Source organism: Kwoniella mangroviensis, assembly GCF_000507465.2.
Source record: "Kwoniella mangroviensis CBS 8507 chromosome 1 map unlocalized Ctg01, whole genome shotgun sequence".
Taxonomy (NCBI): domain Eukaryota; kingdom Fungi; phylum Basidiomycota; class Tremellomycetes; order Tremellales; family Cryptococcaceae; genus Kwoniella; species Kwoniella mangrovensis.
Window position 1 is genome coordinate 5595217 of NW_027062533.1, and position 14186 is coordinate 5609402.

General features: G+C 46.6%; 4 protein-coding genes across 4 annotated transcripts; 1 reads left to right on the top strand and 3 right to left on the bottom strand.

Annotated features, from left to right (window-relative positions):
- Positions 1-546: 546 nt before the first annotated feature.
- On the bottom strand, positions 547-971 carry I203_102101 (uncharacterized protein; the record flags this gene model as incomplete). Its single annotated transcript, XM_065517025.1, has 2 exons — positions 547-659; positions 731-971. 2 exons carry the CDS (start codon positions 969-971, stop codon positions 547-549), a joined length of 354 nt encoding a protein of 117 aa, XP_065373843.1.
- Positions 972-3019: 2048 nt separating this feature from the next.
- On the bottom strand, positions 3020-3313 carry I203_102102 (uncharacterized protein; the record flags this gene model as incomplete). Its single annotated transcript, XM_019146606.2, has 2 exons — positions 3020-3066; positions 3133-3313. 2 exons carry the CDS (start codon positions 3311-3313, stop codon positions 3020-3022), a joined length of 228 nt encoding a protein of 75 aa, XP_019004139.2.
- A 3420-nt stretch (positions 3314-6733) lies between these two features.
- I203_102103 (guanine nucleotide-binding protein subunit beta) lies at positions 6734-8251 on the top strand (the record flags this gene model as incomplete). The annotated part of the gene is made up of 4 exons (XM_019146607.1): positions 6734-6839; positions 7074-7569; positions 7717-7848; positions 7912-8251. 4 exons carry the CDS (start codon positions 6734-6736, stop codon positions 8249-8251), a joined length of 1074 nt encoding a protein of 357 aa, XP_019004140.1.
- A 797-nt stretch (positions 8252-9048) lies between these two features.
- I203_102104 (uncharacterized protein) lies at positions 9049-13985 on the bottom strand (the record flags this gene model as incomplete). Its single annotated transcript, XM_065517026.1, has 9 exons — positions 9049-9069; positions 9130-9183; positions 9254-9421; positions 9494-9625; positions 9692-10953; positions 11017-13588; positions 13655-13742; positions 13821-13874; positions 13957-13985. 9 exons carry the CDS (start codon positions 13983-13985, stop codon positions 9049-9051), a joined length of 4380 nt encoding a protein of 1459 aa, XP_065373844.1.
- Between the last annotated feature and the right edge of the window lie 201 nt (positions 13986-14186).

Below are 14186 nucleotides of genomic sequence, written 5' to 3' on the forward strand. Positions count from 1 at the left end.
GTGGAAAAAGGATGTCGTCGTACTCCTTTGGTGCTAATGTGTATACGTGTATGTGGTGAATGTGAACTATGTATGATTATATGTAAGGTAGCTTTGCTGCTATATGTACAGAAGAAAAGGGTTGATACAGATGCTATGAAGATGGGAAGCTGAATATGTGACGAGAAAGAGAAGGATCGAAGGATGATGTTAACTTAAAAGATTAGATGAATCTTACACACGTGTGTGTAACGTACCTAGGGATCTATCTAATTGAAAGATGGTGATGACGCAAGGAAACATCCACCCAGATTGTCAAGGAAACGCCAGGGATATTTTTTTACTGGCTAGGATCGAGTATCGTCCGTATCACACTGATCCCGTCTTCTTCGGTCTTTATAGGCGCTATGCTATGGAATGTTCTGATGCATCGATACAATTGAAAGGAGAAGAAGTGATTCGACTGATATCATTTTTAGCTTGGCAAGTCGACCATAAACGTGCGTTTTGATTGAATTGCAGTAATGACATCTCAGGCACACGGTAGTATACCGCGGTAAGTTGGCGCTAAGGGTTTCTACTGCAATCTCTGCTAATGAGCATCGGATAACCGAAAGTCACTCCACGAAGAAATGCATGTATGGGTTTTATACTTCTTCGTTCCAGCTTTTCCTCGTACTCTGCTAATGTATATCTGTCAGTTCTGGGATATTCGCCCTCATTCATCCATGTACTATACAACCAGACTTACCATCCTGTTCGTCCTCTTCCTCCTCACCAACTTGTGAAGCTGTTGAAGCTACCTTCCTGAACTTCAATTGCCATCTCGGCGCAAGGTCCAGTCTACCAGTAAAATTACTGATCAATCTCACTTTATCAATTGTCTTTGGATCCAGTGTATCAATGGCTTGCATTACCATAAACTCGGTATATCTCACATTCTCGTCTATGACCTCGAGTTCTCCTGGGTGATCATATCCAAATTCTCTCATCTTATCAGATGTTAGAATGTATTTTTCCCAACTCACTTCGTCGGGTCGACCTACACTTCCAGGCTAACGTAGGTGAGGAAAGGTATTGATATTTGAATCTGCAGGAGATCCGGTCATATGCCCAGTCTCAGGCTGAGACTCACGGTATGGTGGTCGAGAATTGTAAAGGTCAAATGAAGGGATTCTACAGTCGTGGGACCCATTCTGGCCTGTTGGACCTTCCATGGGAGCATAGCAAGTGGGTCGGGTGGTCTCCTGATCATAGCCTATGACCGTTATTCCGTCTTCTGGAGTATGGGTGGCTAAGCAAACTTGGACAGGCCTGGTAATGTGATTGCTTCCTTGATTCATCACGAGATCAGCTGCCTCACACTTGCGTAAAAGCCTAAGAATCGGAAACGAGCGAATGAGAGGTTGACCAGTTTATGTGATCACTCGGAATAATCAATTGCAGTAGTCAGTAATCCTGCATACTGACCCCACCCCGAATATGAGTGGCAATCACCTAAACCTCATCAGTGATTCTGGGTTCATCGCACTTCACATCGGCCTTCTTTGGATAACAAAAGACATCTCTACGACTCTAGCGGCCTTCTTCAATCCTTATATGCTCTGGGCACAAAGGATGTACTCGCTGAGCTAAACAACTTGATGTTTCAAGGTGTGGCGTGGGGTGACTGTCACGCAGTCTCGGTCCATTCCTCCATGTTCAGTCATCGCATGGAAGCTCTATCACCTCACTCCACAGGACCTCGTGCAATCGATATACGGGTATGCATGTGACATCACCACAATCACATGTCACCAGGATACGGCATCATAGGATCAATGAACGGCTTCCCATTTTGGCGAGGTAAGAAGTGCTGGTTAATGGTATGAATCGCGCCCACCCCCAATCTCTGTGCATAAGTGTGTTGTGTTCCACTGTTCCCCATGTTAGTGTCCGCTTCTGACCACCTTGCGGTCGCGGAAGAAGATGACGTCGGTGGTGATTTCTATTGAAACGTGGTACTTTTTCCATCCTCACTCGCATGGAAGGTCAATCCATTAGTAGTCCCTTTGGTCCTGAACCAATCTGGGAAGTTTATCTATTCTGATCTTTCAATTTTGGATGATGAATCCAATGCTCGTGGTTCTTCTTGTGAGGTGTTCTCGGATCCATCGTAGATAAGTGTAGTTCTACCACTTTGGTCCACTTGAAAAGTTACACCTTATGTTGGGGTTTGATCAGTAGAGAACCATGAGGCATAGCTGATATTCTCTGTGCCCTTGGTGCTTTGGTCCTCTGTAGACGGAGATTTTGATATTTTTTCGTTAAATGTCATTTTTGATTGACAAACGCTGCTAGTATACGGTGAACGTGGAGGAGGCGGGGGTCGGTACACATATTCAGCGGATTTATATATATATATCATCAAGAAGGGGATAGGGTGTGAAATTCCAGCGCTCAATTTGAATACCTTATCAAAGGAAATCTTGGAAGGCGAAACTACAAAGCCTTCCCTGGGAGATCTTAAAGGTTGAAAGGCCACAGTTGGGGGAGATTTTGGACAAAGCACGAAGAAGGACTCCGGACTTCTTGTTGGACGTTGAGAAAGGAGGTTACTTCTTTACTTCCTCAAGCGAAAGGTAATAGTCTCCTCTTTCTTTGAGGGTTGTTTTCCGTAGTTCACAGTAACTGTTGGTGGCGAATTCTTTTTCCACACTATCCAACTCTTACAATAGCCTACAATGTTCTATCCTACCTTAGTCAGCCAGGGGAGGATCATGGAATGTATTCGTGTGCATCCCATATCACGATGTTACGAAGGAGAGCCGACACTATGCAACCTTCAACAATTACTTTTTTTCCTGATTCTTACTGAGTCTATCGTAGTCCCTTCCCGTCCGACTTTGAACCTAGCTCCGGCTTCATGGTTCCTTCCCGACCTATCCGGCATGATTGACAGATCACTGTAATCAAGTTCCTCTTCCTTGAGAAATGTCGAGCTGTTCTCAGTGTTGGGACTTTCGGCAGTTCCGGAAGCCGCAATATCGCCCGCATCCCTCTAGGGCGGTATAGCAACACCATATTGAGATTTGAGGAATTCCGCAGCTTTACTATTCGGGCTCATTATACCTCCAAAATGCTTGAAAAGCTCATCGTCCTGTAGTTAACCACCTTGGAAAGAAGCAGGGTTGGAACCGAATCGCAACCCGTTGGGAGATTCCGGTGGACCTCTTGGAGAAGCAGGTGTAAAAGTATCGGTAGATCCGTCCAATAGTCCAGATCTACTGCCAAATGTGTTTCGATCGGATGGTCGACCATCGTTCGAAGGCTGTGTTTGGTGAGAAGAAGACATTGTAGCTTACTGTAGATATGTACTTGTCCATATAAGTTTATAAGCTGGAAGGGGTGTTAGGGGGTGAGAAGGTCAAAATGGTTCATACATTTGATAAAGAGAGCACAATACAATGCATATACTCCTATTCGTCTGCGTATTACTCGTGCATGGCTAAATTACGCCATCAACGTCGTCGGAGTTCACGGTATCGCAACCCTTTGAAGCTGTAGCTTCCGCTTCGCACTCATGCTGTGTTGATCAATGCTGTGAGCGACCAACAATCTCCCAAGACCTCATTAAGCCTTTGTTCGTTGCCAACGACTATGATGTATGGGTGCCACTTCGGAAGGGTGCAAGAATGTGACGAAGGGATATACATTTTCTGCGACAAAGGGCAGTCATCTTAAATGTTGCTGTTCGATACTACGTATATACAATACACGTCGAATTTGCGTTAATGACCATCCGCATACGGTACAGCTGGATCTCGCTTTACGACCTAAGGCAGTATAAACATCGTTACAAGGGGCTTAATAGATTTTTCTTCCAACTCAACCAATCGTAGAATGCCCTTGATCATTCCCCTCTTGTCTTCTCTCTTGATCCTCCGATGCATGTTCCTTGCCCTTGGACGTGACAGGAGGCGATTCGATCCTGAAACCACCGTTTGAGTCCACAAAGATTACCCCTTCGGTCGGTCCTTCATTGTCAGATTCAAACCATATTGGGAATCTGATACAATGAGGATCTTCGTACCTCACTTCGGTATTGTCCAGTATCGGGATCAATATGATCATCGGGTGAGGACATTGTTACAGCTTGGTGACTGCTGGTTGTACTCTATCTGGGGTAATTCAGAGGACAGTCGTGATGGGACAAGTGTCAGTTCTGCCTGGGTAGTGAAGTGTGAGAGTGCTGTCAAATCAAGATGAATAACACACACATGATTTTCCTGAGATATATGTAGAGGCTTTGTACCTGAAATCATGTGAATAAGTCTGAAAATCGGAGACCTCGTCTTCCCCGAAGAGTGTCGCTACTTTCATGAAGGAAATCATCGCTCAAACTCGCGTCAGAGGTGCGTTGCTTGTAGACCCTTCCAGATCTAGGCCCTCTCGATAGAAGGCTGAGGCCAGAATAATTCAGTCTCACAGATCTTTTGACCGAGTGAAACACTTCTGGGAATGTCCGACTGCCTTCAACGATTCATGACCTTTCATCTACGCCGAAGGTCCTCGGGTGTTTCCTCGGACTGTCATTTGAATATCGTCTTCGGATGATTGTGGAGCCATCTTGGGGTGTGTTGGTCGTCAATATCTGGAGAATGATCTTCCTGGTCAGCCAAAAGGACTATCACATCTATTGATGTTCGCGTGTTATTCTCGTAGACTCGTACGCTTACTCCGTTTGAACCACTCTGGGGACTCCAGCTGACTGATCTTCCTATTCAAGCTGTCTGTGATCAGCCAACATGGACAATCCGTATGAATGTTCATGCCACATATCGAGATGATGCTTTTCCAAAGCAGCTCAGATTTCTTATATCATTCATACTGGGCAGGAGTCCAGTCGGATCATGTATCACCAAGCTCGTAAGGTGTATATATGTATACAATGCTGTATACAATACCGGTGATCCAGTTACTGGGAGCTGTAATGAAAAATAACCATTTTTGACATTTTGACAATTGAGGAACCAGGGTAAACAGTCTTTTCGTTCAGGGCCAATCACGAGTAATTTCCTAATGGACAAAAAGACAATCCCAATTAACCTAAGATATCCTACCCAAACCCCGACACAACCTTCAGCCTCGTGCTAAGCCTATATGCTTATGCTTGATACTGTACAATTGCAAAGCACTGTGCAAATCATTGTTCTTGTAAAGTTATAGACACGATCAATTCTGCAATCAGCATCAACCATCTTCTACTCTGTGGGTCGAGCTGTACTGTATAAGTGTACAACGCTGAGATCATCCACTGGACAATTTACGGAACGGGCAATATTACCGGAATCAACATCTCGTTCAAAGCCAATTCAGTCAACATTCAACAGTCGAAAGACTCGGACAGCACAGACCCGCATCGTGTTGTCGGTTGTGTGTTTCATACGACATCATCACATCCTACCACAATACAATATACAAGCAAGTAGGTAGCTATACAGCACCGTGAGTGGAACTTAGGGGCGACACGGTACACCTCGGAGTGGATGGATGCTTGAGCTGTAAATAGGTGGTGAGTGACAGATCTCCTTCGTCAGTCCTATAGCCACACTGCCAACGTCGAGACACATGCTGATTGGCTTCTGCTAGCTCTATCGTCAGTCAATAGGAACAGGTACCATCATCAAGCTACAAGCATTGATCCTTCACTTTACCTCCCCGTGCACCTCCATAGGACCTGGAAAGGGCAGGACATATCAGGTGGCATAGAACAGAGCCAGGTGGAATCACAGTAGTGAGGGAGGCTTATCCACATCAACACCACCATCAACGGGATAACGCCAATCTCATCTTGTCATAACAAAGTTGGAAAAGTATCGGCATACACACGATCCGATCAGTTTATGTGAGTGTATCAACATTACAGTACATATCCTGTACTTCTTGTACTTCCCTTCACTTATTACTCATCAACATCGTCGGGTCGGTTTAGCTGACTTGCGGTACTTCGGACGTATTTACCTCATTCCCGTTTAATTGATCGATTGGCTCCTCTCTTCTCGTTCTTCGCCTTCCTTTCTCATTCCCACTCGACAAACACACAATCTTCCTTTCCTCTCTGGTGCTTGTGATCATTCTCGGCAGTCCGTATCCCCTTCAGCAGCTGTTCACCCATTATACGACGATCATTCACCGTCACTTCACGTCACTTCATCCTCTCATCGACAGAAATACTTTATACGACCTGACAAACAACCGTAGCGCACGAACCACCCGCTCGTAGTCGTTCACTGTACTGCTAGAAGCTTAGATTCAAGCCAGTCAAATTGGGAAAACCCGAGCGTCATATAGAAAGCACGGATCTCCTCATTCAGTGACATTGTGAAAATCCTTCAACAGCTATTCAATCTCAACTCGTCACATACTTCATCATCCAATCTACCTTATCCAGATCCTGATCTGATCCGATCTGATCTCATAACATCGCCACGTAGAACCATCAAATAAAACCCCCCTTCAACATTATATCGACAAACAAGCAAGTGAGTAGATTGATCGAGACTACTATCCCTATCCCTATCCTCGTCACCGCACCGCATGGTACGAAATTCTTTAGCCTTCATAGTCCACGCTGACTCATATTTCCATAACACCTTGACAACCAATCCAGATACAACCACTTTATCTTCGTCTTCATTTTCAATACACGAGTACAACCTATAACAAAATCACCATCATTATCACTCCTCAGATATAACAACCCCCAACCACTATGTCATCAGCAGAGATACAAGAAAAGATCTCGGCGGCGCGGAGAGAGGCGGATGCGCTGAAAGATAAGATCAGAGCGGCAAAGGATCAAACTGCTGATACCAGTCGTGAGTGTATGATCTTGTATTGGTAATAGTTTGGGATACAGTCGAGATGTACTGCACGGTATTGTTGAGAGACGATGTGTGATATAGCTAGTGAATGGTGTTTCTTTTGGTAGGATGATTACTGGGGATTGACGCTAAAGACTGCTGGTTCTTGGGTGCTCATATGAGCAAAAATGCGACAATACTCTTATGAAACATTCGCTGACATATGTCTGTTATTCTTTTCGCACATAGTCCGAGCAATGGCCAATGATACCCCACCCTTACCACGTATGACCCTGAAAGTACGTCGGACGTTGAAAGGTCATCTAGCCAAGATATACGCCTTGCATTGGGCAGCCGACAAACGTCATTTGGTATCAGCCTCGCAGGATGGGAAGTTAATCGTTTGGGACGCATACACCACGAATAAGGTTCATGCCATCCCACTGCGTTCAAGTTGGGTGATGACTTGTGCGTATGCGCCATCGGGGAATTTTGTCGCCTGTGGTGGATTAGATAATATCTGTTCGATCTATTCCCTTCGGGGTGCTTCGCCAAATGGATCAGGAGGAGGTCAAGTGAAAGTCGCTCGAGAGCTTTCGGCGCACTCGGGATATTTGAGTTGTTGTCGGTTCATCAATGATAGACAGATTGTGACTAGTTCCGGCGATATGACTTGTATGTTATGGGATATAGAACAAGGTGTGAGAACGATGGAGTTTAATGATCATACGGGTGATGTGATGAGGTGAGTCGAAAATTTCCGTTTGATCTTCTCGACTCCTTCCGGTTTCATACAGGATCATGAAATGAGAAGCGAGAAAATCTCATTCGAAATATTCGATATCATAATTCAAAGTATATAAGCTTATATCATCGGTCCAATCTACCTTAGCATTTCTCTCGCTCCAAATGCGAATCTCTTCGTATCTGGTGCTTGTGACGCTACAGCCAAAGTGTGGGATATCAGAACTGGTAAAGCCGTACAGACTTTCACAGGTCATGAATCAGATATCAACGCTGTACAGTGAGTGATACCATTACACGGCTCGCGTACAAGGCTGATTGATTCCAACTCAATTCGCTGTAGATTCTTCCCTAATGGCGATGCATTTGCTACCGGATCAGACGACGCCACATGTAAACTCTTTGATTTACGTGCCGATCGAGAACTCAACACCTATGCTCACGATAACATATTATGCGGTATAACCTCGGTCGCATTCTCCATCTCTGGTCGAGTCTTGTTCGCAGGATATGACGATTACAACTGTAATGTGTGGGATACGTTGAAAGGGGAGAGAATCGGTGTTTTGGCAGGTCACGAAAATAGAATTTCATGTATGGGTGTCAGTGGAGATGGTGTGGCGTTATGTACAGGAAGTTGGGATAGTTTGTTAAAGGTGAGATTTAATCGATTTATCCACTGAGTATCCGAAATTGATGTGGATGTGTGTGATACTGATGATGTTTATTCTACAGATATGGTCATAAAGCTTATTACAGAGGGATTGAACATGCCCAAGGGAAGGTAGAATGCTATCGGTCGATACACAAGTCATATGATCGTCGATCATCATCCATTGAAAAACGTCATGATTATATATATATATATATATATATATACCACTCCCTTCATTCGATAACCTTAAGATCCACTGTATACCCTATCTTTTAATCCTTGTATCTTTGAGTTTGACAATTCATAACCTTTCCCCTTACTATTCGAACTATTTTATTTCCTTTTACTTCTTTTCTCAAAAAGATATATACACATATACAACTTGAGATTGCCTTTTATATATTATTGTCTCTTTCACTCCCTTCTACAATTACTTGTCCATTCCATTTGATGAACAGAAATGAATTTAATTCCATTATCTTGCTTGTCTGCAAGCTTATGGTATATTTATTACCTTGCATGAACATCAAGTTCGAAGATCTGCAGGTCAGTGACTTCGGTCTGGCAAACATCGAAAACACCTGCAGAATCCCCGCACTCGTTACTCACGGCTGATTGTGTCACCATCAGTGGAATCCACTCTGAAAATAATGTTGTTACTTTGATTACAATTCGTGCATTAAATCAAGTTATCATATGTGTATATCAATTAATTAACGATTTCCGAATACAATCAAAATTATCAATACTCTTTCTCATTCACTCGTTACTGATATATCACGACACATGGACAATGTTGCTTCTTCCGCCCGATAAACCATAGATTTAAAGACCAGGTCGGTAAACCTGTACTTGACACATTAGCATCCACACTACACGATCAGAGCCAATCCAACTATCACCTACAATGATCTTACCGCTCTTCAAATCTTCACATCTATAACTAACTTCTTCAGGTACCTATTTGGCGAACCGAGTCAGGTCAATCTTGTTTGTTCTCATACACCTCTCGGATTGAAATTGCACTCACCCCCCTTTCAACTTGTAGAATCCTCAATTTATGTTTCCTCTCCTCAAACTCCGCTACAACACCTATCAAAGGTTCCTCGACTGATCCGACATGTTGATTATACGTTGATAATCCTTTTTTACCTTTAAGTTTTGAATCGTGAAACGCAGCTATATCACCTGGTCGAGGCTATCATCAAAGATCATCAATATCATTTCTATCTTTCGGCAATTGTAGATTGTTTATTCAGGCAACACTCACATCATCGTATCTTCTCAAGATCGATCCACCCTCTTGCTCAAATACCACTTGACCCCATCCTTTCTCAGTATCAGGTCGAGGTAATTGCGCAGAATCCATGGCGAATAACACGAAACCAGCGGGACTTCCATCCTACAAATACAATCCACACTTGTCAGCTGATAATTTCCCGAAGTAGGGACACTGAACTCAACTCACCCCGACTTGGGCTTTCTTCCCTTGACTAAAGATGTTATGGGCTGATCTGGCCAGCTGAGCACCATACCTCTGCGAAGCTTCTTTCAGCTGATCGAATCCTGGTCTACCACCTTGAGCTTGCGAGACGGAAGGTTGTCTAGCAAGCGATTGCTGTTGGACAGGCGAGGGAGGTACCCTCGATGGCGTCTGCGCCTGTGGAGGAATATCAATTGAAGTTCTAGATTTTCTAGAAAGCAAGGATCCCGATCTTCTAGGTGAAGGTTGTGGTGATTGACCTTGGACCTGAGCAGGAGCTGGAGGTCTATTGGGTGGTGGTGGTGGTGGTGGACCGTCATCTTCTGCTTCCTGATTATCTATCTGACTTGACAAGATAGCAGCTGGTTCATCTGATATTTGCCATTCACCTGAACCAATACCTGATATAGGCTGATCTTCAGGTATGATAGCTGACGACGCCGTACTGGTTCTCTTATGCGATAAGGAGAATCGCTTCTCTGTAGGAACAGGTGGTCTCCTGCCAGAGGGGGTTCGTACGGGAGATCCTACAGCAGGAGAAGTGGGAGTTTGGGGTACTCGTGGCGGTGGAGGGGTCGCATCGTTGCCGCCGACAGAAGTAGAGATCGTTGGTCTACCTGAAGGAGGCGGTGGTGGAGCATCCTCTTCATCATGAACATCAGCAGGCGGGGCAAGGACAGGTCGACCAGATGGGACAGGAGGTCTTCCAGGTGGGGGTGGAGGAGGTGCATCTTCTTCCTCTTCTTCCTCTGTTGACGTAGGCACAGGCTTATCTTGTTCTATACCTCTCGGATCTTCTTTTGGTTCCTCAGGCTCAGCAGAACCGCCAGGGTTGAACAGCCCAAATCCACCTAGCGCTCCACCAGCCCGTAGTCTAGCTAGAGTAGCTCGTCGTCTAGCCGCTTCTTGTTCAGGCGTCTCTTCGCCTTCGTCATCACCCCCTGTGACAGGAGAAACAGGCGCTTCCCCTCTCGGACTAGGCAAGGGAGGTTCTTTGTCAATGGGGGAGTCTACATGTCCCTCTTCAGCTGGAGGGACTTCGGAAGAAGGTGAAGTGATATTTTGAGGTTTCTTGAATGCAGGTGGTGGCATTCCGAATTTTATACCTCCCAACTTGGCCATTCGCGCCGCGATACCTGATCGTCGGGTAGCATCTTCATCTTCTGCTTTGGGCGACGAAGGTGGCTCGTCGGAAGCGAGGGTACGAGATTGAGTCGGTGGGGAGGTAGCACTAGGAGAAGGTGCAGCTGATAAGTATACGGAAGTTAGCAATTTTGTACGCCTAAATGGAGATCGGACATCACACTCACAAGGCGACTTGGGGGAATTCATAACAGCAGGAATTGCTACCTGGATGGGCGCAGGCATGGAAGGTTTTCTAGCGGGTGGAGGGGGCAGAGGGGCATCTTCCTCCTCCTCTACATCGTCCCGGAGGGGAGCAACTTCTTCTTCACCGTCTGTGGTAGCCTGAGCAGGTGGTGGAGGAAGGGGTCTTGCAGATGGAAGAGGTGGTGGTACGTCTTCTTCATCTTCGGCTTCGATGTCCTGGGCAGGTGGAGGGATATGCCGACCTGGAGGAGGTGGCGGAGGTATATCCTCCTCCTCTTCTTCCTCTTGTTTTGCAGCTACAGGAGGTTGTGGTGGTCTAGCAGGAGGAGGTGGTGGTGCATCGTCCTCCTCTTCGTCGTCATCCGAATCTTCTCGGGGTGGAATGAGAGCACTACCGACAGGAGGAGGGGGTAAAGCTCTTCCCTCTCTGCCGGGTGACGGCAGTGGCCTGGGGCCAGCCAGTTTCTCTGTTGAAGGTCGTCTTTGAGAAGGCAGTGGAGGTGGGGCATCCTCTTCGATAGGTTGTTGTGATGAACCACTAGCTTGATCATGAGTATGATCATGTTCATGTTTCAGTTCCAGCTCATCCAACGGAACGTCCAATGACAATCCTCTGGGTCTTCTGGCAGGCGGGAGGGGTGGTGCAGGTTCGTCTTCATCGTAATCCGATCCGTTCGAAGCTGGGGGATGGATGGGTACCATACCTATGGGATCTGGGCTGAGAGGAGTTGGCGTATCCTCATCTAGGGGATCATTTGGTTCTTCAAATTTCAGTTTACCTTCCTGCGCTTCTTTCAGGATACCGTCCTTTTCATCTCCACCTTCCACTATACCTTCTTCTACTTCTGTTACTGGCGGTGATTTATCGATGATCTCTCCGGTTTCTCCTTCATCTTGCGTAGTGACTGTACCAGTACCTCGAGAAAGGGAGTCTGCACCTGCTACGGCTCCAACGAGCGGCTGGTCTTTCTCTTCGGGTAATTCAGTGTCAAGAGGTGCATTTCCCTCTTCCTTTACCTCTTCCTCTTCTGGGGGTACAGTATCGGTTGGAGGGCCGACGGGAGCAAGGGCAATACCAGCAGCAGCAGCTCCTTCCAATCCACCAGCACCTTTACCCACTTCTTCGGCCTCCTTTTCCTTCTGAACACCAGATTCGGTCTTGGGCAGAAGATCCTCTTCGCCTGCTACCATCACCTGAGGAGGTGGTATAGGCGCACCACTCCCATCGGTAGTTTCGAATCGTTTCTCAGGTTCAGAAGGGTTCTCTCGGACGGCTTCAGGCGAAGTTGTGGAAGCTGCTGGTGCAGGTGTACGTCTTTTCGGAGGAGCAGTTCGACGAGGCATCGCAGCTATTGGGATTGACTTGGGAGGCGCAGCAGAACTCGCAGGTTCAGTGGGAGCAGATGGGGCTGGTGAAGCTGGTTCTTCCGATGTGATAAAGGGCTTGGCTTCCTCCTTCTCTCCAGTAGTTGCTGGAGCAGTTGGAAGTGCAGGCTCGGCTTTCTCCTCAGCTGGAGAAGCAGTATCTTCCTTGGTTGGCTTTCTAGTAGGTTTAGCAGGGGCCATCATTCCCATTGGACCTCTCGCACCTAGCTTAGCCATCCTAGCGGCAATAGCAGCTCTTCTAGCCTTTTCCTTCTCCTCTTCGTCCTCTTCTCCTTCTTCTTCAGAAACCCCTTGACCCTCTGCTTCAGCCAGAGGTTCACCTCCTTCGACTGCAGGAGGCGACTTGGCATTTTCCGGTTTGTCGGTCGATGACAAGCCTTCAGCTTCGGCATCTTCTTCTGCTTCTGGTTCAGGAGCAGGTGGAGCAGGAGGTCTTTTCCAGACTTTACCACTCGATACAGGAGGCGGAGTCGGTTTGCTCTCGCTTGTTCCACCAAAGGCTCCATGACCTTGTAACGCGGCCATACGTTCTTTCAAAGAACCACCTTTCGTAATCGAACTTAGAGCATCCGCAGCCGACATCCCCTTCCCTTCTTCTTCTTTCTTCTTCTCTTCAGTAGATGTGCTCGCGGTAGTCGCAGGCTGAGAGGGAGCTGGTGTAGGTTGAGGTGGAGATTGTGGTTCTGGTTGTGGATTAGCCTCACGTTCCTTGGCTTCTTGTTCTTGACGCAATTTCTGCCTCTGTGACCATGTCAAGCCACCAGCCCCACCCAGAGGTTTGGGTTTGATAGGTGGTGGAGCAGGCTTATCTTGTGCGGCAGCGAAGAATGCCAATCGATCTTTCATAGACTGTGGACGAGGAGGTGAATCTGCTGGGTTGGTAGTAGGTTTGGGTTGAGCAGAAGTAGTGGTAGCTGGAGCAGGAGCGGGAGTCGAGGGTTCAACAGGAGATGGATGAGCGGGAGAAGGTGCGATTCCAGGTGTGGGTAATCTGGATTGAGGATCTAACTTAGGTGAAGGTGGAGCAGGCTGACGGATTGATACGGGAGGTGGAGATTGAGCAGGATTGTCTTCCTCCATGGCAGGTTCAGCTACTTGCGCTTCGGGCTCGGTCTCGGGCTGGGAGAGGGGCTCGTGTTCAGACTCTTCGATGGGGACGATGAAATCCTGAGAGATGATGATATATCAGTGACACTATCACTCGATCTGATACAAAAGACGGTATTAATTCACCTTTGGAAATCCACCAGATTTCGATCCATCGAGATATTCTCCAATCAACCAATCTTCGTCATCCGGATTCGGTCCCGTCACTCGAATGCTGAGTGATGTACAAAATAGCATCAGCAACCTTGCACGAAATGTGACCTCCAACTATCTTTTGATGACTGCAACTCACGTTTCATCCTTGGGGAACGATAGGTCAGTAGCGTGAGGGGATTTATATTTCAATCTGGATCCCAGCAGCCAGATGTCAGCATATGACGTGTCCTTAGCAGATCTTGATATGTAGGAGAGCAGTACAGGTCACTCACGTTGTTTTAGCGAGATATGGGTACGACATGGTGGATCGATCTAACGGAAGTCCCACTGCCGACACTCGAGATGGTGACTGGGCCCTGGGATTTGCGCGATGAGAAAGCGGTAAGTTTCACAGCTATGGGTATGTCCTTGGGATTACAGTGCCGGTGATTATGTATGTGCGTGAGCTGTATTGATGGAATGATTGAGAGGTATATGAGCGGTAGATGATGCTTTAGGTGTG